The following is a 27,027-nucleotide window of genomic DNA, read 5'->3' on the forward strand; positions in this document are numbered from 1 at the left end:
GCCAAAGTGTTATTTTCAAATCTCTTTCCAATTTGCGAGTTGCTAAACACACCTCCGTCACTGTGACGTCCAGAGTCACCAATATCAACCAATATAAAACGGTAATTTGCATCACAGACAGCCAAAAGAACGAGTGAAAAATAGCCCTTATAGTTATAATATTCACTGCCGGAATTGGAGGGAGCCTTTAGTCTAATGTGTTTCCCATCCATTGCACCTATGCAATCGGGGAATTGCCAAATGCTGTCAAAGTCACGAGCGATTTCTTGCCACTTTGCTGTTGTAGGCGGAGCAAGCTCTAACGCAATGAGTTTATTCCATATAGCCTTACAGCATTCGTCAACAATCACCCCAACAGTGCTGTGACCAACTCGGAAAGAAAACGGCAAGTCTTGTTGGGTAGCACCAGTTATCAAATACCTGCAAATAACAGATTTGAGATATTGGATTGCAATCTTATATCTTATCTCATATCCAACCTCAATGTAACAATCAGTCTTCTTTGGGGAGCAATTGCTTTTCTAAAATTTGTATCCTCATGGAAAATATCCTCCTTAATTAAATCCAATAATTTATAGAATTTTTCTCTCGACATCCGAAAATATATATGGCACAGTTGCGGGTCCCCATTTTCACACAGAAGACTTTCTGCCAAGAGAAACTTGGACTTCTCATCTCTTTCCTGCCATAAGTCATGCGTCCAAAATGATCTGCTCAAGAAAGTTTCATACACCAAATTACAGCAGAGAAAATACAAATTCAGCAGCTAAATGACACACCTGCTGACACCTGGGAAAGCATCTTCAAATAAACTGTAAGCCAAACAAGCTTTCAAAGTCACATTACGAATCTTTCTTTTCCTGTTGTTCATTTCTCCGCTCAAATTAGGATATACTATTGTGTACGGTACTACTATACTAGTGTGCACTGTACCCAAAAGCTCGATAAAATGGAACATTGATGGAATCTGACATCTGTACCATGCTACCTAATCATTTCAAAGGTTACGGTCTTGAGATCTATTGGTATCAGAAATTTCGATTCCAACTCGACACACTTTGACCACTTGTTTTTCGGGCAGTGCATAAGGTAGATTACATAAAACCAAAATCCATTACGCTTCCATAACGAGACACACACAGGCTATATATCCCAATCATTTTCGCTCTGAAACTATCAACTGTCTCATGGACTTCAAGTACCGGTGTGACTCTTCACAAAGTATGCCTACTAATACAGCTGACGGCACAAAAGTGCTCTTGCAATGCTTCAAGATCTACAATGACCTCAAGTCAATCTTAATTCGATAAAGAAACTATTGTAGTCGTCGTAAAACAGAAATACCAGGGTAAACTACAGCGGTGACATCGAGACCACGCTCAGTAAGTGATGCGACCTCGCTCGCAACTCGCGACAAAGTTGAAAATTTTCAACTTTGTCGCGGAGTTGCGCAACCCTGTCGCAGACGTGATGTTGCGAGTTGCCGGCAACTCCGGTGTGCATAGCCTCGTCGCAGACAGGCGCGATTCTCTCGTTTTATCGGGTCGCGAGCTCAGTGTGCAGAGGCCTTAATTCCGCAGCTGCCGACTAGTAGCAAGCAGTGGCGGCTCGTGACAATCTCGGGTGGTGGGGCAAGGGCTGCAAGCGACTTTTTATCAATAGGACGTCACAATGGCGTTTTTCCAACGTAAACAAGTAACTTGGTGGTACGGACTACGGTAACACGAACTTCCCGGCAACAGTGATTTTAACGTATGTGCCGCGAGAGGTCTGCCGGTGAGCTGTGACTTGAAGTGTGGTAACTGCGTAAACGGCGTACGGAACAAAGATTCGACACGGTTCATGTTCGCACTATACCTGACTAATTATCTGCAGCAATGGAAATTACTATAACTCGAGAGATTGCGTAAGCCTAACTGGAAAGGTCAACGAGTTCGGACACATACGCAATTGTTATCTCATAGATTGGACATGTCATATTGAATCCAAAACATAATTCTGAAGAACCACGGATAGCGGCCTCGGAAATTCGGTCCCGGTACAGCATAGGAGATTTTGGCCTTGAGGCTGGAGACTGTCACACGACACATACGGCTTACGAGTGTCTATATGTCTGCTGCAAAATCGCCTTGGGAAAATATATTACCGAATAAATACGTGGATGAAAGCCGAAAACTTGGTACACTGTTACATGAAATCATCGAGAAATAGCCTCATGACCGTTTCCGGTATGGTACACTGTCAAAATTAATACGAACAGACCAATACCGAATTTTGCGTAAAATTTACTGAGGAATAGGCTGATCAAGCGATCAGCTCTTAGCCGCCATCGAAAACGAAACAGCTATCGCGCTTGACAGGGGTTGTAATTGTAAGCAAATGGCCTGAAGGCCACAATTTCACGGTGAAATTGACATTGGAGAATATAAAATAAAAGTAAATATTTGAATGCAAACCGAGGATGTTAGTAAACTGTTTCATGATATCATCATCTCATCACCTATCTCAGTATGGAACACAGTTAGCGATAACACAGATACACCGGCTTTTGCGTGAAATCCGCAATGCGTTAGGTGGGCTAAGTGTCAGATCAGCGCACATCTCTACCATACTCGACCTTGATAACGAAATTGCTGCCCTAATCATTGAGTGCCAACCTTGAGACTAGGCACAGCGTTCGATACTAAAATCAAGACATACCATGCAAAAGCTCATGACGGATCTAGGTAAGGAGCATCGTTAAAATCAATGGAGACCAATACCGGCTTTGCGTAAAATATGTTTGCGATAAATGACGAGTCAGCTCTCACTCGACTTAGGAAACGAAATTACCACAAACACAGTACAGTGACAAACTTGAAACTTGGTACAGCGTTCGATACTAACATTAAGACTTACCGTACCAAATGTCATGACCGATCACGGTATGGAACATCGTCAAAATCAATGGATACCAATACCGGCTTTTGAGTAAAATCTGTTTGCGATACATGACGGTCAGCACACACTCAACTTCGGAAACGGAATTACTACCCTAAACTTTAAGTAGAAACCCAGTAACTTGGGACAGTGTTAAATGCCACCATCACGACATGACATACCAAGTTTCAAGAATTATCATGGTGTGAAACACCATCAAAATCGACCTATACCAGCAAAGGTGGACAAAACGCATATGACGGTAACCGAGTTCAGATATAGATACTATTGTTACATCACACCTTAAGGGCGACTAGGCTATGTTGCCCCGGTTGCTCGGTAATTTTATGAATAGGAGAGAGTAAATCACTGTTTCTTTATTGTGCGCGGCTTTGAGAGAATAGACAGTGAAAGCTTGTTATGAGCGCTACCGGGGCATGCCCCGGCTAGGCATTCGCAAAGCGAAAACATGGAAGAGAATTCGATTTTCGCAGAGACTTCGCTATATATGGGCATTTACAAGCGAAAGGACAAGAAGAATACGATTTTCGCTGTGATTTCGGTATATATAGATTGCTGTGCGTCTCTAAATGGTACAGAACTGTTATTGAACAGAATTTTAGGTGGGGCAATGCCCCAGTTGCCCTATAGGACGAGCCGCCACTGGTAGCAAGGCCAACTTTTTGGTATTATAAGACAGCGATGACGAGCTGAAGCCTAGATAAACATCTTACTATTGGGAAGGAATTCCCGTAACCCGTTGGTGTTGCAGTAGTGGAATATACTGCGACCCTATCTCGCCACTTCCATAGCACTGTCTCAAAGCCCTGTGACATTGGTGTGGTCGAATAAATAGCAAACAGTCTTCAATATATTTTGTAACTCGCATCATTCTTGATGTCGCATAACATGTACATAATTGAACATGCATGTGATGGGTTCTGCCGAAAATCCGCTTTGTCTATAGTAAAATATAGACCAGTAGTTCGTGACCTCTCCGCTACCTCACCCGTGGGGCAGTTTCAAATTTGACTGGGCGGCAATGTTCAGGGGACGATACGAGGTCGCTTGGATGCTATGAGGCGCTGCAAAAGTAGGGTGTGACAGTATTAGTGGTGATGAATTAGCAATTGCTGCAATAACATCACACCACATAACATTGGTATCACGATCCACGCAAAACGATGACACGTGTTTTCTGGTTGTTTATTCAGCAATATTTTTAAATGCGCATTTAGAACTAGAACTACTAACTTTACAAATTCCGCAACGAGAACTTTTAGTACAAAAAATTGTTGACCGTCTACTAAAACTAGATTGATAGTTTGCACAAGTCTGCCGTTGAGCGCCGGTGCAATACGCATATTGTTATTGTATTTAAAACGCCTTAGTGAAACCGCCTTGGTAACGTAACGCACAGTTTCCCAGAAGAAATCTCGAAGCATAGGTCCACCCAAAATAATCTTTAAGACACAGTTTTCTTTATAACAGTGGTTCCTAAACTTTTAGGCTGTGACCCAAATCTCAGTTTAGTTCCATCTAGCGACCAAAGCCTCACGCATCACAAGGAATGCGTTCTTAACATTTGTATGCTACGTGTTTACGGGCATGTATGACATAGAGAACGCGTAGAGCAGTGGTTCTAAACCGGGGGTCCGCGAAACCTTTATATTTGAAAAATGATTGATGACCCAATTTGATTTTTGTGTATATTAGGGAAAGCGTGAGACAGTTTCGCTTACTTATTGCTAAAACTTCCGGACTCACATCATTAGAATAGTCGTCTCAGATAAAAAAAAAATCCTACTATGCAAACTCATTTTAATTGTCAAATTTCCTGTAGCCTACTGAAATTCATGCATCTTTATCCTACTCTGTCCCAATCAAGGGATCGAAACCTCGCGACGAAATCCATTTTCTCTTGTGATATACGTAACTTCAAGATGAGATGCGAAATAGAACTGACTAGGCTGGACGTTCTCAGTTCATTCAATACTCTCTTTCTCAATTTTGGTTCCATATATGTTGCGATCATTCTCAAAGGTGTCTACTGAAGCGTTGCGCGTTAATATTACATTCGCCAGTGCCCAGTACCTATCTTTGTGGAAATATTTTCGGCAGTCGTTCATATCAAGTCGTAAACGGACTTTTCAATACAATAAATGCAGCTGCAAAATCCGCTTCGAAATATTAAAAGTCTACCCAATTTTTACATATAGTATGATGTTATTTTCAAGAAAATACATTTTTTGGCTGTCTCTCACAAACCTACAGTTAATATTTGCACAAGACAGCTGACGGTTACACGATAATGGGGGTAATTTTGAACGAAATCTGGAGGGGGTCCGCGGGGGTCCGTGAAGGTTCAAAAGGCGTCCACAAAGACAAAAAGGTTGAGAACCACTGACCTAGCAGCTATCTGCATTCAAGAAGTCAGTATTGGAATGACTCTGTCCGAATACGACAAGCAAAAATTGATGGATTTTTATACGAATTTTAGTCAAAGCTGGTGATCCCACCAAGCATTTCCCGCATGGGACTATATCTATAAAAATTTATCAAGGACTAAAGCATCAAAGTTTCTACTCGATACAATGAATCTAAATGACAATACTGAGTCCGGTCGAAGAGGATGAAAGTTAAGGCTGTAACTTAAATTGTTACACCATAATTTGCTACATTGACTTTATTTTGAATCTGGATTACGCTTGCGAGGTACGTAGGTATATTATTGAACAGGCTTGAAACTAAACGCAGCAACATTAAAAAGTAGGTTTTCTGTATTGAAATTCCATTAACTTTTCGCGGGCCGCTCAGAATAGCTCCGCGGACCACACTTTGCACAGGTCCGGTATACATCATAACGATGCAGTTGAATGAAGTATAAGTTGGTAAGCCCCTCATAGGCTGGCGGCTCGGTATACGATAACATCTTACTAGCAGAAGTCGTTACTTTCTGTAATAAAACACAAGAGCGTTTCATGCTCCTAAGCAGCGCACATGCCGCCAAATTAACGTGCTCCATGAGCAGATATAACTCGCAGTCAAGCCTTCACTTCCATTCATAATAGCAGATTATAGAAATAGCACATAATTCGGACAGGTACTTTGCAAGTTTCTATCCCCCTCCTCCCTACCCCTTGCAGAGTAGGACAAACGGACAACATAGTAGCGGCATGCGGATGACGTCTCACTAGGTGAGCTTTATTTCGTGGCTATCGACGTTGGCGCTTATTTAACCTGCTTTGGATGATCTGTGAATAGTTTACATACCCAGCGTGGCCAACGTCCCCTCCCAAAACAATCTCTTTCGAATTTCCGATCTCTCGCGCACAACCGGCTGAATGCATGACTCGGGCTGCTCAAGTGAGATAGTACACACTTCAATATTGACTACAACCGGCGGCAGATGATATCATATGAGCTGAAATACACATCGTTCGACCTAGTCTGCCCTTGTCTTGCCCTATATTCTGTATCTCAATGCAAAATGTCAATCGACGATTTTAAATTGGAGTGTAGAGAACTGGAGCAGTCGGACATCATCAGTAATATATTCGATGATCGCGTATTTCTCAAAATGCAGACAGCTGATTATGACGTTTGATGGTGTCCTCTCCAGGTGCCATCCAGGTCTTTTTCTTCAGTAATGTAGCCTTCATTGAGTTGATATGCTGGTTGATGAAAGTGCATAGGCAACTGCTGCACATTTTCAGAACAGGTAGCTGAAAAATAATCAACGACACTATAAGTTCATGCTGGACATCTGCATGATGAGCCGAATTGGGTGAAGACTCAAGACCAAACGATTTAGATTAGGTTTGTCCTACCTTTGGCTTTCGGCCTCCTTTGAATATTTTTAGAAATCAATGCCACTATTTTTCAACCTTTTGAAAGCATTAAGCACTGTTATTTAAATTTAAATACTAGTATATGTAGACCAGTAGTAACAATGATATGAATAAAAGTACAATGAATATGAGAGTAGGGGAAGGTGGGGCACAATGCACCGAAAACAACCCTTTTATTCATAATTATATTTTGAATCCAGAAATACCAATGAACTTTAGCAATGGGACAGTCTTAAAAAATTCACACCACGTCAGTTGCGAAGAAACTAAGAACTGCTGAAGTAAAGGATGGATCAGCAAGTGTCCAATACCAGTTTAGTTCACATCCCGAAGTTTGGAATCGTAATGAAACTTGTACGATTAAAATCCGTGCCGACTCGTCTATCCGTATTTATTATAATGAGTGGTAATATAACCTTATTGTCCCCCAATTATTGCATGACACTTCAACATATATTTTTAAGGGAGTGTTGGTGACAATCTTTGTTCTGCGCACTCTTCTACTGATTTTTACAAATTTCGTAAAATCTGCTATTGGATATCAGTTCAATGAACCATTTAGCACCAGTTAAATCCCCCCAAAAAATTCAAATCGCAATCCTGCGCCTAAAATAGCATACCTGGCGACTAATATTCGCAGAGGTGGTCAGTAACGAAGTAATTCTATTTTTTTGAAGTACTTGAGTAGTTTTCCATTACTTTCTTTACTTACTCAAGTAAATCTAATTCCGGCTACTTCTGCTTCGTAATATTTTGTGATCTACTTACTTACTTTTCGCTATTTTCAGTTTGTCAAGTAGAAGTAGTTTAATCCTCCAATCAGATAGCCTGAGGAACTTTAGGCTGTTTTCACGGAATACCAACATTTAATTTTCATAAAAGTCAAGTAAAGCCCAGAATTTCCGTCGAACTTCGCGCACAGTAGATCTGGAGTGGCAAATATGTTTTCAAGAGAGTATCGGTGAATGTAATTCAGGTAGCCGGTAGTGTGGATCTGTATGAAGTCACAGTAAATATGTCCCATCATAACGTTTGAAACTACCGTTTGGCAATCTAGCAATTGTCCATTATACCGTAATCCAGCAGCCCATGGCGTGTCCTAATCTGGAAAAGTGGGCTCTGACTTTTTTGAGCGTTAGACCTGTTTTGGTTGAAACTTTCTCGACAAAAAAAATTAAATACATTTTCCGTTTTTAGAAGTAGTATTTGTATTTTTCTCTCAATTCCCAGTATCATAGTTTGAGTTCTGAATATTTTCAGTTCTTTTGTCCAGAGAACATATGCTGGAGCATAAAAGAAAGTGTAGCAATACCTCTGTCTTCCGCAAATAAAGCTACACTAGATTACATTTTACGATCCGCCATATTTTTATTAACGTATATTAATCGCGCAAAGTGTTAATACCGTATCCGATACAACTTTTCCGTAATTCTCTTCGACTAAACTACGGCCATTATAATATGGGGAAAGGCGTCATGCCATGATATTTTCTAAACCGGGGAGTTCGATTAAACAAAGGATTAGTATCGCATTTCCATATCAATACTATCAATTGCATCCCATGATGCTGACGAATGCTTATTCTGTACAAAACTGATAATTCCTGGGATGCATCAATATGAATCAAGCTCTCCACCACTTCTGCATTGCTCAATTGCAGCTTTTGACAGTCCATGCGAACGAATTACGACCGTTTTCAAAATTACTTACTTACTTGAGCAGATTTAAAGTCAGTCAATTCTACGTCTACTTCAAGTAGTTTTATGTTGCTTTAAAAGTTCTACTTCCACTCGTACTTGAGTAGATTTCTGCGTCGCTATTTTTACTTCTACCTGAGTAGCTTTCTTGACTACTTTTATCACCTTTGCTAATAACTGCTGAGCAAATTTGTACAAATTTCAAGCACAGCAAACGAGATATAGCCACCTAAAACACGATCGAAAGGTATACTGAAAATCAGGGGTGTCAAACATACGGCCCGCCAGACGATTTCATCTGACCCTAGGGCATGGTATGGTATGGAATGGGAATTTTCCATACTCCATACCAGCCCCCAATCGTTCCATACCATATACTTAACAATTTTCCGTACCATAGCAACATCCTTCCATACCCTATTTGATACTTTTTCCATACTTTCGCAACTTGCTCAATCTCTCAAGTCATATTTTATTTTTGATATATGGAAATGTTCCGCGTTTTTATTCTAATTATTCTGGATGAAATTATCCATTTAAACAGCCCTGATGCACGATCCTCTCCTCTTATTTCATGCATCGTTAACCACTTGCACCAATAAGTTAACCAAATTTGGAAGAATTCGGGATGTTTCACGCTCTATGGTTGTACAAATTGCCTGGTTGGAGAACCTTAGTGGCGGAGGTCACTTTTGACCTGAAGACCGAACTGACTGTTGAACATGTAAATGACTATGTTCGCGAGAAAATTAGAGAAACCACTAGTAAATATACAAACAATAATCATGAAATATATAAAAAGCAAGTGACGGGTGTATTCAAAACTGGCAAGCCCAAGGCATCATTCAGCACACAAGTTGTGACTCCAACATTGGAACTTTGCTTCATGTGCAACGAAAAGCATTTCTTGAATCAATGTATCCAGTTCCGCAAAATGCAGTATCCTGATCGCGTTGAATTCGTCAAAACGAAAGGGCTCTGCTTCAATTGTCTAAAGTCAGAACACCTCGGAAAAGCATGCAAACGCATTCAAGCTTGTATAAGGCCTGGTTGCAAAGGCAATCATACAACACTTCTTCACCCACCTGATGAAAAAATAAAGGAGGTTGCTGACAAAACCTTGGATTCAGAAAATGAACAAATTGAAGGCCAAGGCAAAATGTCTGATTCAAAAGAAGCTACCTCCTTCTTCAATCTTCAGTGCTTCCTGCGATGACAATGAATATGATGATGATGAATGTGTGACTTTGAATGTAGTTCTGGTAAGACTACGGATCGTTGGCACTGACGAGTACATCGTCACTTTGGCATTAATTGATAATGCAAGCAATTGTTCATTCATATCTGAAGAACTCGTGAAAATACTCGGTCTCGCTGGGCCCGAGCGAAACGTAACTTTCCAAACCATCAAAACCATCTAAAAATACCATGAAGTCAAACATACTTCGTGGTTAGGAGATTTCTGATTGCGAGGGATCAGAATACGTACCTCTGAAGCCACTGATATCTACAGAGCGAATTGTTCCGGACGAATATCTGCGACCAACACAAAGTGATGTACATCAATTTCCACAATTTAAAAACATCCCAATCCCAAATCTTTCTGGAGACATCGGTCTGCTGATTGGTAAAAACAATCCCAAAATTCATAAGCCACTGGAAACTATCAACGGATCTGAGGATTACTTTGCAGTGAAAAGTTCCATCGGATGGATGTTTACATGCCCTAAACAACCCGAACCTTTCAAACCTCATTCTTATTTCATTCAAACCAATCCAAACCGTTTGTGCAGGATGTGTCACGATGAGGCCAATTCCATAGCAAATGACAAAACTGAACTCTCTGTAAATGATAAACTATTTATGGAAAAGGTGTCATCGACATTCCTACTTGACTCGAATGGGCACTACCAAATGGAATTACCATTGAGACATCCAGATTTAACACTGCCCGACAACAAGCGTCAAGCAAAACAAAGAATCAACTATCAGTAGAAAAGATTCCAAAAGGATCCAAAGTTCTTTGATGAATACAGAGTTTTCATGTCTGACATGATCACAAATGGATATGCTGAGAAGGCTCATAATGAGCCAGTTGGTAAAACATGGTATATGAGCCATCACGGTGTGTATCACCCTAAAAAGAAGACTATCCGCGTTGTTTTTTATGCCTCTGCGAAATACAATAACCTGGCGTTAAATGACCTTCTGTGGCAAGGGCCAGACCTAACAAACAGCCGTGTTGGTGTTTTATCGCGCTTTCGAAGAAATGAAGTTGCGATCCAAGGTGACATTCGATCAATGTTTCACCAGGTAAAGGTTGATGAGTCTAATCGAGACCTGTTACGCTTCCTGTGGTGATAGGATAATGACCCAAACCAACAACTTGAAACGTACCGCATGACTGTGTTTTTATTTGGGACTGTGAACAGCCCTAGCTGTGCCAACTTTGCTCTACGAACTGTCGCTGAAGAAAAGCAAAAATGCCTCTGACATTGATGTCATAAATGCGGTTCAAAGGAACTTCTACGTTGATGATTTTCTTGATTCCTGTTAGGATACTCCTACTGCAATTCGTCGCGTGAAAGGTGTCAGCTCTATGCTAAGCAAAGGTGGATTTGAACTGACAAAATGGGCAAGCAATTGCAGAGAGGTACTAGCAGCAATACCGGAATCAAACATAGCCAAAAACCTGAAAAATATTTACTTGTTAACTGATGAGTAGGGCAAGTTTTTTTTTGCAGTTAAATCCGTGGAAAGTTGCATTTAGTTTTTCACAAAAGTAGCGCTAAACGATTACGTTTTGCTCGGTTGAATAAAAAAGGTCAACCTCCCAGATTGACTGAAAAAGGTCAATTTTCCGGCTCAGCTCCCGAAACACCCGCAAAAGCGTTACTTCGGTGCTGATTTACGGTGTTTCAGTCGAATTTGGCCGTGTATTTCCCAAAAATCGGAAAACTTTCATGAAAAATCGAAAAAGTTGCAAAAGTTGCATGCAAAAAGAAGGACAAAAGTTGCAAAAACTTGCACTTTAAGATTCCTTCAAACGGCTTAAAACAGCATTCTACATATCTTACGAGTATGTAGGAAGCTGCCGGAAGCTGTAAAAAACAGTTGCAAAAGCTGCAAAAACTTGCCCTACTGATTAGCTACCGATGGAGAAAAAATTGGGGCTTGCGTGTAATATAGAAGATGATTCGTGGTGCTTCCGCGTCAAAGAAAAAGACAAACATTGTACCGGAAGAGGAATTCTGAGTATTGGGAACTCAATTTTTGATCCGCTGGGAATGGCTCAAATTATAGTGCAACCAACGAAGGTGCTGATGCAGCACTTATGCAAAAATAACTACAATTGGGATGATCCGTTACCTGAAGAAGACAGAAAGATTTGGTGCGACTGGTTATCTCAACTGCAGATGCTTGAAAACTTTACGATTCCAAGATGTTTCAAACCGTCAAAGTTTGGACAGGTGACAAGAATCGAACTTCACCACTTCTCAGATGCCTCTGAGTTGTGCTACGGTGCAGTATCTTATCTGAGATATGTGAATGATGCAGGTGAGATTCACTGTTCTTTTGCTTGTGGAATAACAAGACTCGCCCCCATCAAAGGTTCTACCATTTGGAGAATGGAGTTATGCGCTGCAACAATATTTGTCAGTAATAGCAAATTTCTGCTAAAAGAGCTGGACGTTCCTATTGACGATGCATACTTTTGGATCGACAGCACAACCGTTTTGCGATATCTCAACAGCAAAGACAAAGCTTTCAAAACCTTTGTTGTGAACAAAATCAATATGATAAAAGAGTATTCAGAATTATCGGACTGGAGGTATGTACCTTCAAAACAAAACCCTGCTGATGTTGCTTCTCGGGGCCAGACTGTTTCTGAATTATTGACTTGCGAAATGTGGAAATTTGGTCCAGAGTTCTTATGGAAAGATTCTTCGGTGTGGCCCAACAACCAACATTTCTAGAGGAGTTGTCTTGTGATGACCCTGAAATCAAAAAGTCAAACAAATTGTGTTTTCTTACAATTACCACTCCAAATCCTGTTCTTGAGGAACTCATCTCCAAGATCTCAAGCTGGACTCGACTGAAAAGGGTGTTGGCATGGGTATTGCGCTTCAAAAATAATCTTCTTGCCAAAGCGAGAAACCAACAACCAAATGCAAAGCTGACAAACAAGGCATTGACTTTAACCGAAGTTAAAGCTGCTGAAGAAATGCTTATACGTCATGAGCAAACAAAGCACTTCTCTGAAGAAATAGAAAGGCTGACGACTAATCAACAAATCAAAAGATCTAGCACGATCTAGAAATTGCTACCATTTTTGGATGATGGGACCGTCCGGGTTGGAGGCAGAAATCAAAATTCTCCTGTTGGTTACGACTCAAAACATCCCATAATCATCCCAAAGAAGAGTCCTATTGCAGAATTGGTCATCCGAGATGCTTATGTTTCATGTGGCCACGATGGCCGGGAATATGTTATTGCCTAAGTCGGAGAAAGATTTTGGATTGTCACAATCAATTCCAAAGTACGATCCGTTCTGAAATATTGTGTCTCATGTAGGATACGTTAACGGAAACCCGAATCTCAACAAATGTCTGATCTACCATCTGATAGATTAACTCCTAATGATCCGCCGTTTCACGCAGTTGCGGTTGATTGTTTGGTCCTTTTTTGGCAAAGCGTGGTAGATCTGAATGGAAATGGCGTTTTGTTCACTTGCCTAACAACTCGCGCTGTCCATATTGAAATTGCGAATAGTTTGGACACTGATTCTTCCATTATGCCACCGCGCCGCTATATTGCACGCCGTGGACAAATCAGTTTGATACAGTCAGATAATGACAGCAACTTCACGTCAGGTGAGAAAGAATTGAGACAAAACATTTTAACTTGGAATCAAACAAAAATACAAGATTTCTTGGCGCAAAAACAAATAACTTGGTTGTTTCAGACTCCTTGTACATCCAATCATGATGGTGTATTTGAAAGACAAATTCGAACAGGGCGAAAGATTTTAGGTGCTTTGTGTGATGAACAAATGTTGTCTGATGAATCTCTATTAACATTGATGTGCGAATGTGAATCAATTATGAATAATCGAGCCATTTCAACTGTGTCTAGTCATCCACATGATTTGACCCCAATAACCCCCAACAGTCTCTTGTTGTTGAAAGATAAACCAATGCTACCACCTGGTGTGTTCAATGTGAAAGATGTTTACTCCCGAAAAAGATGGAGACAAGTCCAGTACTTGGCTAATCTTTTTTGGACGAGGTGGAAGAAACAATACCTTCCACTACTTCACATTCGCCAAAAATGGAATGAAAAGAGAAGAAATATCACTGTAGGTGATGCTGTGCTTGTGTTGGATAAAAACCTACCTCGTAACATGTGGTTGCTAGGTCGTGTGATTGAAACCCTTCCTGACAAGTCTGGGTTGGTGAGAAGCGTGAGAGTCTTTACCAAAACGAATATTTTGAAACGACCCATTAACAAATTGGTGCTTCTCTGTGAAGCTCGTGACTGTTGAGAGCTGGAATTTGTTACAGGTTTTTGAGTATTGTAACTATTCGTCTTTTTTTGTATTTTCATTGTGCATTTGCAGTTGCGTAAAAATTGCCAAACTTGCATAAATTCAAATTTTCAATTTTTAAAGGGTCTGGATGAAGTCGCGATTTCGGACTTCAAGAGCCATAAACATCACGGCTCAATAAACCTTGTATGACCTTTGTGACGTAACTGTTATATAACTCATCGCCATTCAGTTTCGCCCTCGTTGCCTCCTTTGTATCAGTTGCTACTACTTCGACTATCAATCTTATTCAATCGTATTTACATCGCAATTTTTATAGATCTTAAAATGATTAATATGAATAGTCTGATTTGAAATTTGTAGCTGTCCTCAAGGAAACATCGTCAAGTAAGTATATATTGATTTATCTGGTACTAAACAATTTGTGTTAATTCGCTGTGTATTATTGCTTTCAGAAAACCGTTTTTCGTCTGAATAAAATAAAAACCAACGAACGGGGGGCTGGATAGGACAGTTATATCTCTATTGTGTATACGTGGAAGATTCCACCCATCTTTCGCGGCTACAGATATTGTGTGATGATCATCCTATCAAAGCCCAGAAAATCATTTCCAGACTCAAAAAATTGATCAAAATATTCATATAACTTCTACATTCTCGGAATCTACGATTTTTAGATCTCCCTTGGTAGTTTACGGAGTGGAAGTTACGATAAGCGAAATGCAAGCTGTAACGCGACAGCGGTAGAATAGTATTCGTTTTTATGATATTTAGATTAGAATTATCATTATTATTTTCCTTCATATGAGCGTTGCGCAAGCTTGTTGTCTTCAAATAGATTATGACCGGGCTTGATGAGTCATGAATCGCAATTCGAGATATGTTGAACATAGACAGTGAGCGATTTTTGGAGGTATGCCATCAATTTGACAAATCGAAAGTACGATCATTGTCATGATTCTGGCAAAACTGGCAAAGTATGGAAAAAGTATGGAAGTATGGGAGTAGTAGGATGAGCGCACCAATCAGAGAAGGCCACGTCGCCCTAATTGCCACGTCTATTTTCATACCGTAAGTTTACATTTTGTAAAAGTTATTAAATTCCGATAGTTGATAATGACTTGCTTTCGGGAGAAAAATAACATTCAGATTATACATAAATTTCGAAAACTATGATGTCTATGCAAGACTATATTCGCCAGATATTCTATTATGAGTATTTATGACTTTGTATTTTCGCGGATAATATGAGCTCTCAGACATCACTCCTCAACGTTGAACTAGGCGCTGTTTTTATGATGATATATTAAAATTCTACGCACATTTCGCACGATCAACTTCGCACGATTTTATGTGTATTTAAGACTATCTATGTTCACCAGAACACTAGAGCAATGACATTCATCAACGTTTAACTATGTGTGGTTTTATAGTAATATATTAAAATTCTAATTACATTCAGAGGTGGTCAGTAACGAAGTACTTCTACTTTTTCGAAGTACTCAAGTAGTTTTTCTCCACTTGTGGTACTTACTCACGTAGATCTGATTTCCACTACTTCTACTTCTACTTCGAAATATTTTGTGATCTGCTTACTTACTTTTCGCTATTTTCAGTTTGTCAAGTAGTAGTTCAATCTTCCAATCAGGAAGATAGTCTGAGGAATTTCGGGACTGTTTTCATGGAGTATCAGTATTTAATTTTCATAAAAGTTGGGTAAAGCCCAGAATTTTCGTCGCGCTTCGCGCGCAGTGGTTGTGGTTACGGCGTGATCAATATGATTTCACAAAGTACGAAAGTATCGATGAATATAATTTAGGTAGCGGGTTGGCGTGGTTCCGTTCACACCACATTGTCACCCGTCGCCCATATGAAATAATTCATCACAGTTTATATGGCTCATCATAACGTTTGAATCTGATGTTCCGCAATCTAGCATTACTTGTCATATCGTAATCTCGCAATTCCAGTCCATTGCACGTCCTAACCTGGAAAAGTGGACTCTGACAAGGCATGAAATACATATTCCACTTTTAGAAGTAGTATTTATGTCTCACGTTCAATTTCCAGTATCATATACTTTGAGTTATAATTAATATCAGTTCTTTTGTATGGACAAAATACCTGTTGAAGCATAAAAGCAAGTGTAGTAATGCCTTTAATTTCCGGAAATAAAGCTACATAATATGGCATTTTTACGGTCCACCATATTTTTTATCAACGTTTACTAATCGCGCAAAGTGTTTACACCGTATGCAATACAACTTCTCCGTATTTCTCTTCGACTTAACTACGAGCCTTATAATATGGGAAATGGCGCCATACTATGCTATTTTCTAAAACGTGCTGTTCGAGAAAACAGAGGATTAGTATCGCATTTCCATGTCAATACTATCATTTTCATCCCATAATGTGGACGGATGCTTATGCTATCGAAAATTGGATACCTTCTGGTATGAATCCAGCTCGTCACCTTTCGCATAGCTCAATTTGCACCTTTTTACAATCCATGTGAACGTATTAGGATCGTTTTCACAACTACTTACTTACTTGAGTACTTTTAAAGTCAGTCAATTCTACTTCTACTTCAAGTAGTTTTAGGTTGATTATGGAGGAAGTACTTCTACTCGTACTTGAGTAGATTTTTTTCGTCGATACTTTTACTTCTATTTGAGTAGCTTTCTTGACTACTTTGACCTTATCTGCTTACATTCCGCGCGATCAACTAGACATGAGTTTAAGCGTATTTTAGACTATCTATGTTCACGTGAGCTCTGATAGTGATTGGGCAGCAATATCATCACTAATTATTTAATATAAAATGCGATTTTCAGTGCAGACAGATCGCGGTTTCGATTTCCGATGTCTCCACATTTCAAGACTTATAATCTGAAACCGGTAGAACTGAATAGGGCTTCATTCTAATATCCGCATAATTTTTGCATGTCGAGTATGAGGGTAATTAAATCAACAAAAAAAACGCCAACGTACTAGCCGCCGGCGCGCGATTGTCGGCGCTAAAATTAAGCAAACACTTTCGCTGCAGGTACGCGATTTCTAACGTTACCGATAGGGACAAATTAGTCGCATGAACGCGAGTCTAACGAATATAACGACAGACACAAGTTAGTTAAAAAGAAAAACTAATCGAAAAATTCACGAAGTTCCGATACACTGTATTTAATTTATTAAAATTATTCATCTACATGAGTTGAGATGTGGTTAGGTAAATCATTTTAGGTATTAATCATTACCTCGCTTCCGTAAACCAGCAAAATCGAATGAGGTCCTATTGCATTATTCTATGCAATAATATGTAGGTGACTGGCCTGATTTGAACACTCTAATTTTTCCGAATTGAACTTATTGCCAACCGCGGACACTCATACTTTTACATCGAATTTTGTAAAGTAGATAGAAAACTACTTATTCACGACAGTGTTTATAATATTGGACCGCTTCAACTTCATGATAGTTCCAGTAATAAACAGAAATTGACCTAGAATACTAACGTTTTACTTATTGCGAGATTTTGATGTTGTTTCATACCGATCTGGAAGATAGTACACACAATTTCGTAAAGTAGGTAGACAACTACTTCTATTAAACTAGTAACGGAATACGAATTACTATTTTTAGATTCAAATATAGGGTATTGAGTACTTTTTCAGTGCATTAGAGACGTTTACACTATGGATTTCGTAAGCTTTGCTTGAGTTTTTTGAAATCAAGCTAGAAGTAGCAATTTCCGAGTAAGTAAAACGTTAGTATACTAAGTCCATTTCTGCTTAATACTGTAACCATCATGGAGTTGAAGCAGGCCAATATCGTAAACACTTGAGAGTATTTGTTGCATATAGCTAAAAACCTAATTGAGTTCTCTGAAGAAGTACAACTAGCACAGTTTGCGGTATTCGCAAGACATCGAAATTTACGTACTTCGCGCTTACCTTATGTTAATAGTTTTCCTTTTCAATCTACTTTATAAGATTCAGTGTAGAAATTTAGTAGAAGTGTAAGAGTTTGGTATAAGCAGTTTTCTAGCTACCTTACGAAATTAATTGTAGCCTTCTATCTCCCAAATTCGTGGTTGAATGTTTAGGTTTTGGTGTGCTATAAAAAGTCGAACACTTATGCATCGAATTTTGTAAAGTAGATAGAAAACTGCTTATTCACGACATATTAACAATAATTCTACTTGAACACTTATTCATATTTTATGATTCACATAATTACTTTTCACTATATTTGAAGTCTGTGAAATAGCAGTATTTGTTACGGCGAGCCTATTTTCGTTCTGTTTGAACATCTTGACTAACGATATTCATTCGGCGATCTCATCAGTGATAGCTTCGGTACCTGGAACAGTATTAGGTTTATATGAAATTATTGCGATAAGAAGTTACGACAGTTTAAAATTAGCTACCTTACAACATCAGATTTCGTTAGTTCTCCACGTTAAAATAACGTGTTATACAAATATTACGTATACGGAACAAATATAAATATGACTATGTTGTTGGCATTTACAAAAGTATCTCCCTCAGCAAGCAATTTCTCATAGGATATGCATACACATGAGGAAAGTTACATCAACGCATGTTAACTTGTTGTATTATGTAGCTAGTAATTCGTGCAAGTAAGTCCGCAAATGCTGCCATTCAACGACATTTCACAGAAAGTAACTGGTTATGTTGTAGACCAGGGCTTCTAAAACGGTGGGCCACAGGGGCATTTGAGGTGGGCCACAGCGCTATTTGGAATATTGTGGAACTATTGAAAATTTGGTTATATTTGTTATGTTATTCGCTCAAAAATATATTCATATTATCAAATAGTACGTAGGCTACCACAAGTCATTCATCCGACTCTGATGGAACGTAGTGGCGCGTATGGACTCACAATGTACAAGTCGAAAATGGGAGGGGAAGCGGCGGCTTTTATCCGACGGCTACGACAACCTGCGGCTAACGGCAACGGAAATGATTTCGATTCTATATTGACTTGAAGTTATTGCTGAAGTGACTAAGTATTCCAGCAGGGTCGTATGTCGTATGCCGTTTAAAAGGCTTTGCATTAAACTCGAAGTGTATTTGATGTAGATTTACGGTACCTTGGCAGGTCGTATTATTGTAATATAGAAATAGCAATAATCGCAATTTATTATCAATTATCAACTTCGTATCGAAGTGCGGCACCACCGCAACGAATCGAAATGTATTGAGGATTTAGCGCAGCACATTAGGCCTAATGTTTGGAGTCGGTTTAAAATTTCCGGCCTTGAAATCATTGCACATAATGACAGAGTAACATGAAATGATCGTACCATTGGATTGAATGTTTTGACACTTCTGTGGATACAGGGCATAGCCTACTATATGTACAGTACATTGTATACAGCTTGAGCATTACAATATTATTTCTCCACATATGTGCAGTATCCTTTTCACCAAAGAATTGTTTGAAGCTGGCCCAGCCCCAAGCCCCACCATAGGGGAACTAAAACCCCAATCACACAGTGGATGGGGGCATTATAATATTGGGTTTCGCGACGTGCGTGGAAAAGTGGCCATAGTAATGTAGCATACACAAGAGTTAGGCTATACCATCTACCAGATGCGCCTCACCTAAAATTCCCAATTGGGGGAGGAGAACTCAAAGGGGCCCAAATTTCGTTGGTCGTTTGTTTGTTTGTTGTAGGAGAATTATTCAGCTTAAAAATTTTCGTCGCGCTTCGCACGATTTCATCAGTATGAAGGTCTACCTTTGTAATGATCAGTAAGAGAAAAATGCGCATATTTTAGAGAAATAGGCATATCGGCACCAGCGATCACCAGTCCCCAAGCCTTAACTGGACTATGACTCCGGGATAAGAGGTGGGCCACAGAACATCTTCAAATCGGAAAATGGGCCACTGGCGAAAAACGCCTGAGAACCCCTGTTGTAGACTAACCCGCACTTCTACAGAACGATTCTTCAGTAAGTGGTTATGTTTGTAGGCTCTTTCCAGTTCTACTTAACGGGTTTTCATACAAAACTGCTCACTTTATCGTTATGCCAAGTCCATACTATTTGATCGTGATCGATGATAATCTCATGTTTATATTAGACCCTCACTAATACTAACCTAGCAGCTGATAGATTTAGGTGAAGATTACTTTTATAACCTTATATTTTGTGAAGTAAAAGTAGTTCGAGTACGCTCTATCATTGAGTTTTCTTATTTCAAGCTGAACGAACGCGAAACTTAACGCATAAACGCTATGAATAATTCGAAACTGATCAACTCTAACTATCCAGTAAGGGCATTACGACTAACACCTACACAAGTAGCAATTGAACATTATTCGCCGCGATACCCTTCCCGATTCAGGTCTTATAAGATTATCAATATGGAACAATGCAATGACAATGTTATTTTTAAAATCCCTATCTGAATATTATACGGATAACATGCGAATTATCATAAATTCATAACGATATATTAGGCAAAAATAGACCTATAATACTAACTTTTACTTATGCAATTTTATACGCATAAACGAAGAAACGTCACTTTTACAGTGATTCGTCTTGCTTCCTATAACATTCCACTCGAAGCCCTCGTTATTAGGCTGTGATCTCAGCCTGAGCTACGTCTCGAAGCCTACGGGACTCTGCAAATTGTTTGGATTTATTCTACCCGTTTTACTTCAAGATAAGGGAGCTTATTTCACTCAATGTATCGATGCCTACGGGACTCTACAAAAGTTTTCGATTATTTCTCCCTAATGTTAATTGATGATAAGGAAGATGATTTGACTCCTAAAATACGAAATAATTATTCGCTTGAGTTAAGCCGCAGCGCTTGGAGTGGAATTTTACGAGGTATGTGGACTCATTTCGACGGGTTCTATGCCATACGACCATACTTTACGCTCCAATTCGATTACCACACATTCCATATAATTACTAACAGGACCATTGAGTATCAGCCTTGAAATTTTGCGTTGTACCAGATGGCATGTATACAATTTCATGACATCCGACAGTACGGCGGAGGCTATCCATATATCGAAAGAAGTCCTCTATTCTATTCTGAAATAATCAAGGTTTTATCAGGACTTCACATCGTATAAACTCCAACAGAATCACTAAAAACCCATCAAGTTTACTTAAGTTACTCTAATTTGATACTCGATTACTAAATCCCTATTTTCCGCAAGTATGATCAATGCTGTCGCTCGATACTCAACGACTCGTAATTTTGCTGGAATACAAGTACAAGTAACTAATATAGGTGGTTATGTATATAGATTATTTACACTTCTACTAAGCGGTTTTTCAGGTGAAACTACCTACGTTTTGGACTTTATATTTTAAAGTAGTTTGAGGCTACGTTTGCATCACCTTGACAAGTGCTATTATCAAAAACTGATTTTACTAAACTCTTACATTTCTACTAAACTTCTACACTGCATCATGTAAAGTAGATAGAAAAGGAAAACTATTAACATAAGGTAAGCGAGAAGTACGCAGATTTCGATTTCATACAAATATCACAAACTGTGCTAACATGCGTTGATGTAACTTTCCTCATTTGTATTCATATCCTATGAAAAATTGCTTATTGAGGGAAATAATGTTGTAAATGACAATAACATAGTTATATTTATATTTGTTCTGCATACGCAATATTTGTATAACACATTATTTTAAGGTGGAGAACTAGCGAAATTTGATGGTGTAAGGTAGCGAATTTTAAACTGTCGTAACTTCTTATCGCTATATTTTCATATAGGCCTAATACTGTTCCAGGTACCGAAGCTATCACTGATGAGCTCGCCGAATGAATATCGTTAGTCAAGATGCTCAAACAGAACGAATATGAGCTCGCCGTAACATATACTGCTATTTCACAGACTTCAAATATTGTGAAAAGTAATTATGTGAGTCATGAAATTCGAATAAGTGCACACGTAGAATTATTATTCTAATGTCGTGAATAAGTAGTTTTCTATCTACTTTACAAAATTCGATGCATAAGTGTTCGACTTTTTATAACACACCAAAACCTAAACATTCAATTACGATTTTGGGATATAGTTGGCTACACTTAATTTCGTAAGGTAGATAGAAAACTGCTTATACCAAACTCTTACACTTCTACTAAATTTCTACACTGACTCTTATAAAGTAGATTGAGAAGGAAAACTATTGGCATTAGGTAAGCGCAAAGTACGTGAATTTCGATGTCATACAAATACCACAAACATTGCTAGTTGTACTTTTTCAGAGTACTCAATTAGGTTTTTAGCTATATGCAACAAATACTCTCAAGTGTTTATGATACTGGCCTGCTTCAACTCCACGCTGTTACAGTATTAGGAGAAATGGTCCTGGAATACTAACGTTTTACTTACTCGGAAATGGCTATTTCTACCTTATTTAAATGATTCCTCACTCGGAGCGAAATTTTATGGGGTTTTGAATAATATCCAACATGTAGGCTCAATTTGAAGGGTACTTAGAAGGTCTTTAATATACATTGGAAAAAGTGCGGTAGTCTCTTTCTACTCTATAAAATCCGAATTGGTGTAGTAAAATTAGTATATACTGTATTTATTATACATTGGAAAAGGTAGTTTTCTATCTACTTCATAAATCAGTAGTGTAAAATAGAAGTTTAGCAGAAGTGTAGGATTTTATTAGAAGTAGTTATCTAGCTACTTAACGAAAATTAAGTGTACTATCTTCCAAATCGGTATGGAACGACGTCAACGCATTAATATTATCAAGTCGCGTTAGTAAAGTAAATTGTTTGCGCGTTAGCTTTGTGGAACGTAAGTCAAATACTGATCTACTCTTCTGTGGAAGTAACTAGATTACTGCGATGACCTTGATTGGTATCTCAAGCAGTGACCCTGGTTTTGTTTTTGAAAGTTGTCACGATGTCGGCATAATATTTTCTAAAACTCAAACTCGGACGAAATCATGAATGTGTAGGACTTACGATAAACACATATTGTGCTCATACAACTTTGTTACGTGAACTATGATGTTCCTGTTAGTCAGTGGCGGCTCGTGACAATATCGGGTGGTGGGGCAAGGGCTGCGAGCGACTTTTATCAACATGACGTCACAATGGCGTTTTCCAACGTAAAAAAGTAACTTTATGATGGTCACATGAATTTCCCGACAACAGTGATTTTAACGTAGGTGCCGCGAGAGGTTTGCCGGTGAGCCGTGACTTGAAGTGTGGTAACAAATGTTTTATTCATTTATTTTTAATCAAAGGATTATTTTACAAAATGTACGTGAACTAAGAATCGTCCCTATGCCACGAATCAAGTATCAGGTCATCCTTAGTAGCATGCGTTTTGATTTCATGGTAGAGTTATAGATTACGCAAATCGATAGACCCTAAAATCCGACCGTCACCCCAAATTCGAAATCCGGATCCAGTCCGGCCAGGTAAAAAAACATTGAAATCCTGCTCCGGCTCCTGAACCGGACTGTGGCCATCTCTGGTTACGACCAGGTGATAATAGGCAACCAAAGCGGAGGCACTCGGCGTACGATTGGATCAATAGACTGGACAACTTCTAGACCTCTCATTTTTGCTCTAAAGGCAACTGCGTAAACTACGTACGGAATAAAGATTCAATACGATTCATGTTCGCACTTGACTTGACCTGACTAATTCCAATGACTAGAGCTCGAGAGATTGCGTAAGCCTAACTGGAAAGGTCAACGAGTTCGGACACATACGCAATTGTTATCTCATAGATTGGGCCTGTCATATTGAATCCAGAACATCAATTTGAATGGTCTTTGAAGAACTAAGGACAGCAGCCTCGGAACTTCGGTCTCGGAACAACGTAGGACATTTTGGCCTTGAAACTGGAGACTGTGACACAACACATACGGCTTACTGTCTATAAGTCTGCTGCGAAATCGCCGTTGGAAAATATATTAATCAATAAATACATGAATAAAAGCCGTAACTTAGTATACTGTTACAAGAAATCATCGAGAAGTAGCATACGCAATCTCATAACCCATTTCGGTATGGTACACTGTCAAAATCAATGCAAACAGACGAACACCTAACTTTGAGTAAAATAGATCGAGGAATAGGCTGATCGAATGATCAGCTGTTAGCCGACATCGAAAATGAAATAGCTATCGCAATTGACAGGGGATTGTAAGCAAATGGTTTGAAGGCCACAATTTCACAGTGAAATGGACATTGGCGAACATAAAATTATGTGAATATTTGAATGCAAACCGAGAATCTTGGTTAGCTGTTTCATGCGATCATCGAGATATACCATTGGAAATATCATCACCGATCTCGTTATGGAACGCAGACTATATAGATTAGCACAGACCGACACCGGCTTTTGCGTGAGATCCACAATGACGTAGGTAGGCTATGGCCCGTATTCAAGAAACCTTACTCAGTGCTCAAACTCATTTTGCGTCAACATTGCGTAAGAATCGGTATTCAGAAAGCAAAGCGAGAGAACGAGTTTGAGTTCGACTGGAGTCGAACTTGGCGCTCTTTCGAGTTCTACTTTTGCGGTTATGGTATTCAATGACGATCTGAGGTTGGAGTCGATCTCGAAATGCGGCGTTTGAGCAAGCGTTTTCCGAGTCAAGCCGTGGGCAGACTCAAGGCCTTACTCATTCCCTTTTTTACGGTTTGGCCCTGAATATATTGCGGAAATTGCGCTGTGAGCATGTTTGGTGCCTGAATTCACAATTTCTACTGTGATATATAGCACCGTTATAAGAAGGAAATCATGTTCTAGCGCCGTATGGCTTCATCGTTGGCTGCGTAGGCAAAATTGGTTAATTCCTCACAACGCTCTGTTTTTTCACTTAATATAAATCGTAGTTACGTAGCATCATGATATGTAGAAACGAATGGAGGATGAATGTTACTGAAAAACCACACACAAGCTGTTGTCTACAATAGCGATCCCCCAATCCTAGCAAGAACCGAATCCTCGGAGATGCGTACAAATGCAATACACGATGGTAGATGACCTGGCGCTTTATGAATGTACGCAATGTTAGATCATCGCAATACAGTTGATAAAACCGTCCGCCCCTGTGTATGGCGAAAATATCAACAACGCGGTACCAATACCCATCATCAGTAATCCAATAAATAGCTTGTGCTTATGCCTGAAAACTTGAGGGTGAAGTCTGGTGTTTCATTATTTGAAAATATTTGCTTTGGCTACTACAGTATGTCAAATAGTCATGTTATTGAGCGGTGTTATTTCGTCTATGCATCCAGCGTATAATTTTAATGTAATGTGTTGACGTAATTGAGGGCAATACTAGGCAACCAACATCACATCCAAACCAGCGGATTGCCAGATCGCGAGTAATTAACAAAACCGCAGACGTCTGCAAGCAGTCATCAAGCTGTCTAATCTACCGAGTAAAGACTCGAAACCGAGCAACGCTCGAAATCCTACCCGAATACCAAACGATCTCTCGAATCGAGCTTGACTGAGCCTTTGCTCCATCGAGCACGACCTGAGTTTGAGATAGAGACGTGTCTCTGAATACGGGCCTAAGTATCAGATCAGCGCGCATCTCTACCATACTCGACCTCGAAAACGAAATAACTGCCTCAATCATTGAGTGTCAACTTTAAGACTTGGCACCGTGTTCGATACTAAAATCAAGACATACCGTGTGAAAGCTCATGACAGATCTAGGTATGGAACATCGTTAAAATCAATAGAGACCAATAACGGCTTTTGCGTAAATTTGTTGGCGATAAATGAAGAGTCAGCTCTTACTCGACTTTGGAAACGAAATTACCACCCACATAGTTCAGTGACAAACTTAAAACTTGTTACAGCGGTCGATACTAACACTTACCGTGCCAAATGTCATGACCGACCTCGGTATAGAACATCGTCAAAATCAATGGAGACCAATACCGGCTTTTGAGTAAAATCTGTTTGCTGTACTATGTACATGATAGATCAGCACACACTGAACTTCGGAAACGGAATTACTACCATTATCTTTAAGTAGCAAGCCTGAAACTTGGAGCAGTGTTAAATACTACCTTCACGACATATCATACCAAGTTTCAAGAATTATCATGGTGCGAAACACCGTCAAAATCGACCTATTCCAGCAAAGGTCGACTCAACGCATATTACGGTAACCGAGTTCAGATATAGATACGATTGTTACATCACACCTTAAGGGCGAGTAGGCATCAGTGTTGGGATCAAGTCACTACCTTCGAGTCACGAGTCATTTCGAGTCATTGCACATTTTGACTCGAGTCAAGTCAAGTCAATCGATTTTCGAAGGTGACTCGAGTCAAGTCAAGTCAGTCGATTTTTGGAGGTGACTCGAGTCAAGTCAAGTCAAGTCACGAGTCAAGTCACAATTCAAGTCAAATTGCCTTTTCGAGGTATCAGGCGTGATTACGTCATTGTATTTTGCGAGCTGCCTGAAATACAGATTGAGGGGTCATTGATTTTGAACCGATGAACGAATATACAATTAAATATACACGGAATTAAGGCGCTGTATCGCTCACATATAAGTAGAACTAATAATAAACTACGTAAGTAATTGCACAGCCTCAGTTTATAGCTACCAGCCAAAATAGAGAATAGAGAAACGAATTGGTAAGATGCAATACATTACCCTTTTGCAAATTGATATGATACAATTCGAGTCTGCGCCAATGGTTGAGGACTATATATAAACTATTTTCGAATTCAATTTCAATAAAACAAGAGGTTTGGTTAAGTTAAGAACACAGAACAGAAATAGACATTTTGCTATTAAATTACTTTACTATACTATAGTTTACGACAACGTAGGCTGTAAGCTTCGATCACTTCGTTTGCGATCAATACATTTGTGAGAGAACAATGGAGGCTCAGTAAAACGCACGATCATTGAATGATTGGTCGCTCTGACGGGTTACAGCAGCGTTTCGTGAACAATCCGAACATATGCAAGATACAGTGATTTTTAT

At 39.3% G+C, this 27,027-nt stretch overlaps 1 protein-coding gene across 2 annotated transcripts in view; it reads right to left on the bottom strand.

The window, feature by feature from the left end:
- Window positions 1–6,423: 6,423 nt before the first annotated feature.
- Window positions 6,424–27,027, bottom strand: part of LOC145441655 (uncharacterized) — a 53,438-nt gene continuing 32,834 nt past the window's right edge. The window contains exon 5 of one of the 2 annotated variants that reach the window (XM_080319574.1): window positions 6,424–6,644. In XM_080319574.1, the coding sequence (XP_080175700.1) occupies window positions 6,495–6,644 (150 nt within the window). In that variant the 3' untranslated portion in view covers window positions 6,424–6,494. The remainder of the gene's footprint in view (window positions 6,645–27,027) is intronic. The other variant, XM_080319575.1, reaches the window with a different exon arrangement.

This window comes from Botryllus schlosseri, chromosome 6 (assembly GCF_051294905.1).
Source record: "Botryllus schlosseri isolate E-star chromosome 6, Bs_hap1, whole genome shotgun sequence".
Lineage (NCBI taxonomy): Eukaryota > Metazoa > Chordata > Ascidiacea > Stolidobranchia > Styelidae > Botryllus > Botryllus schlosseri.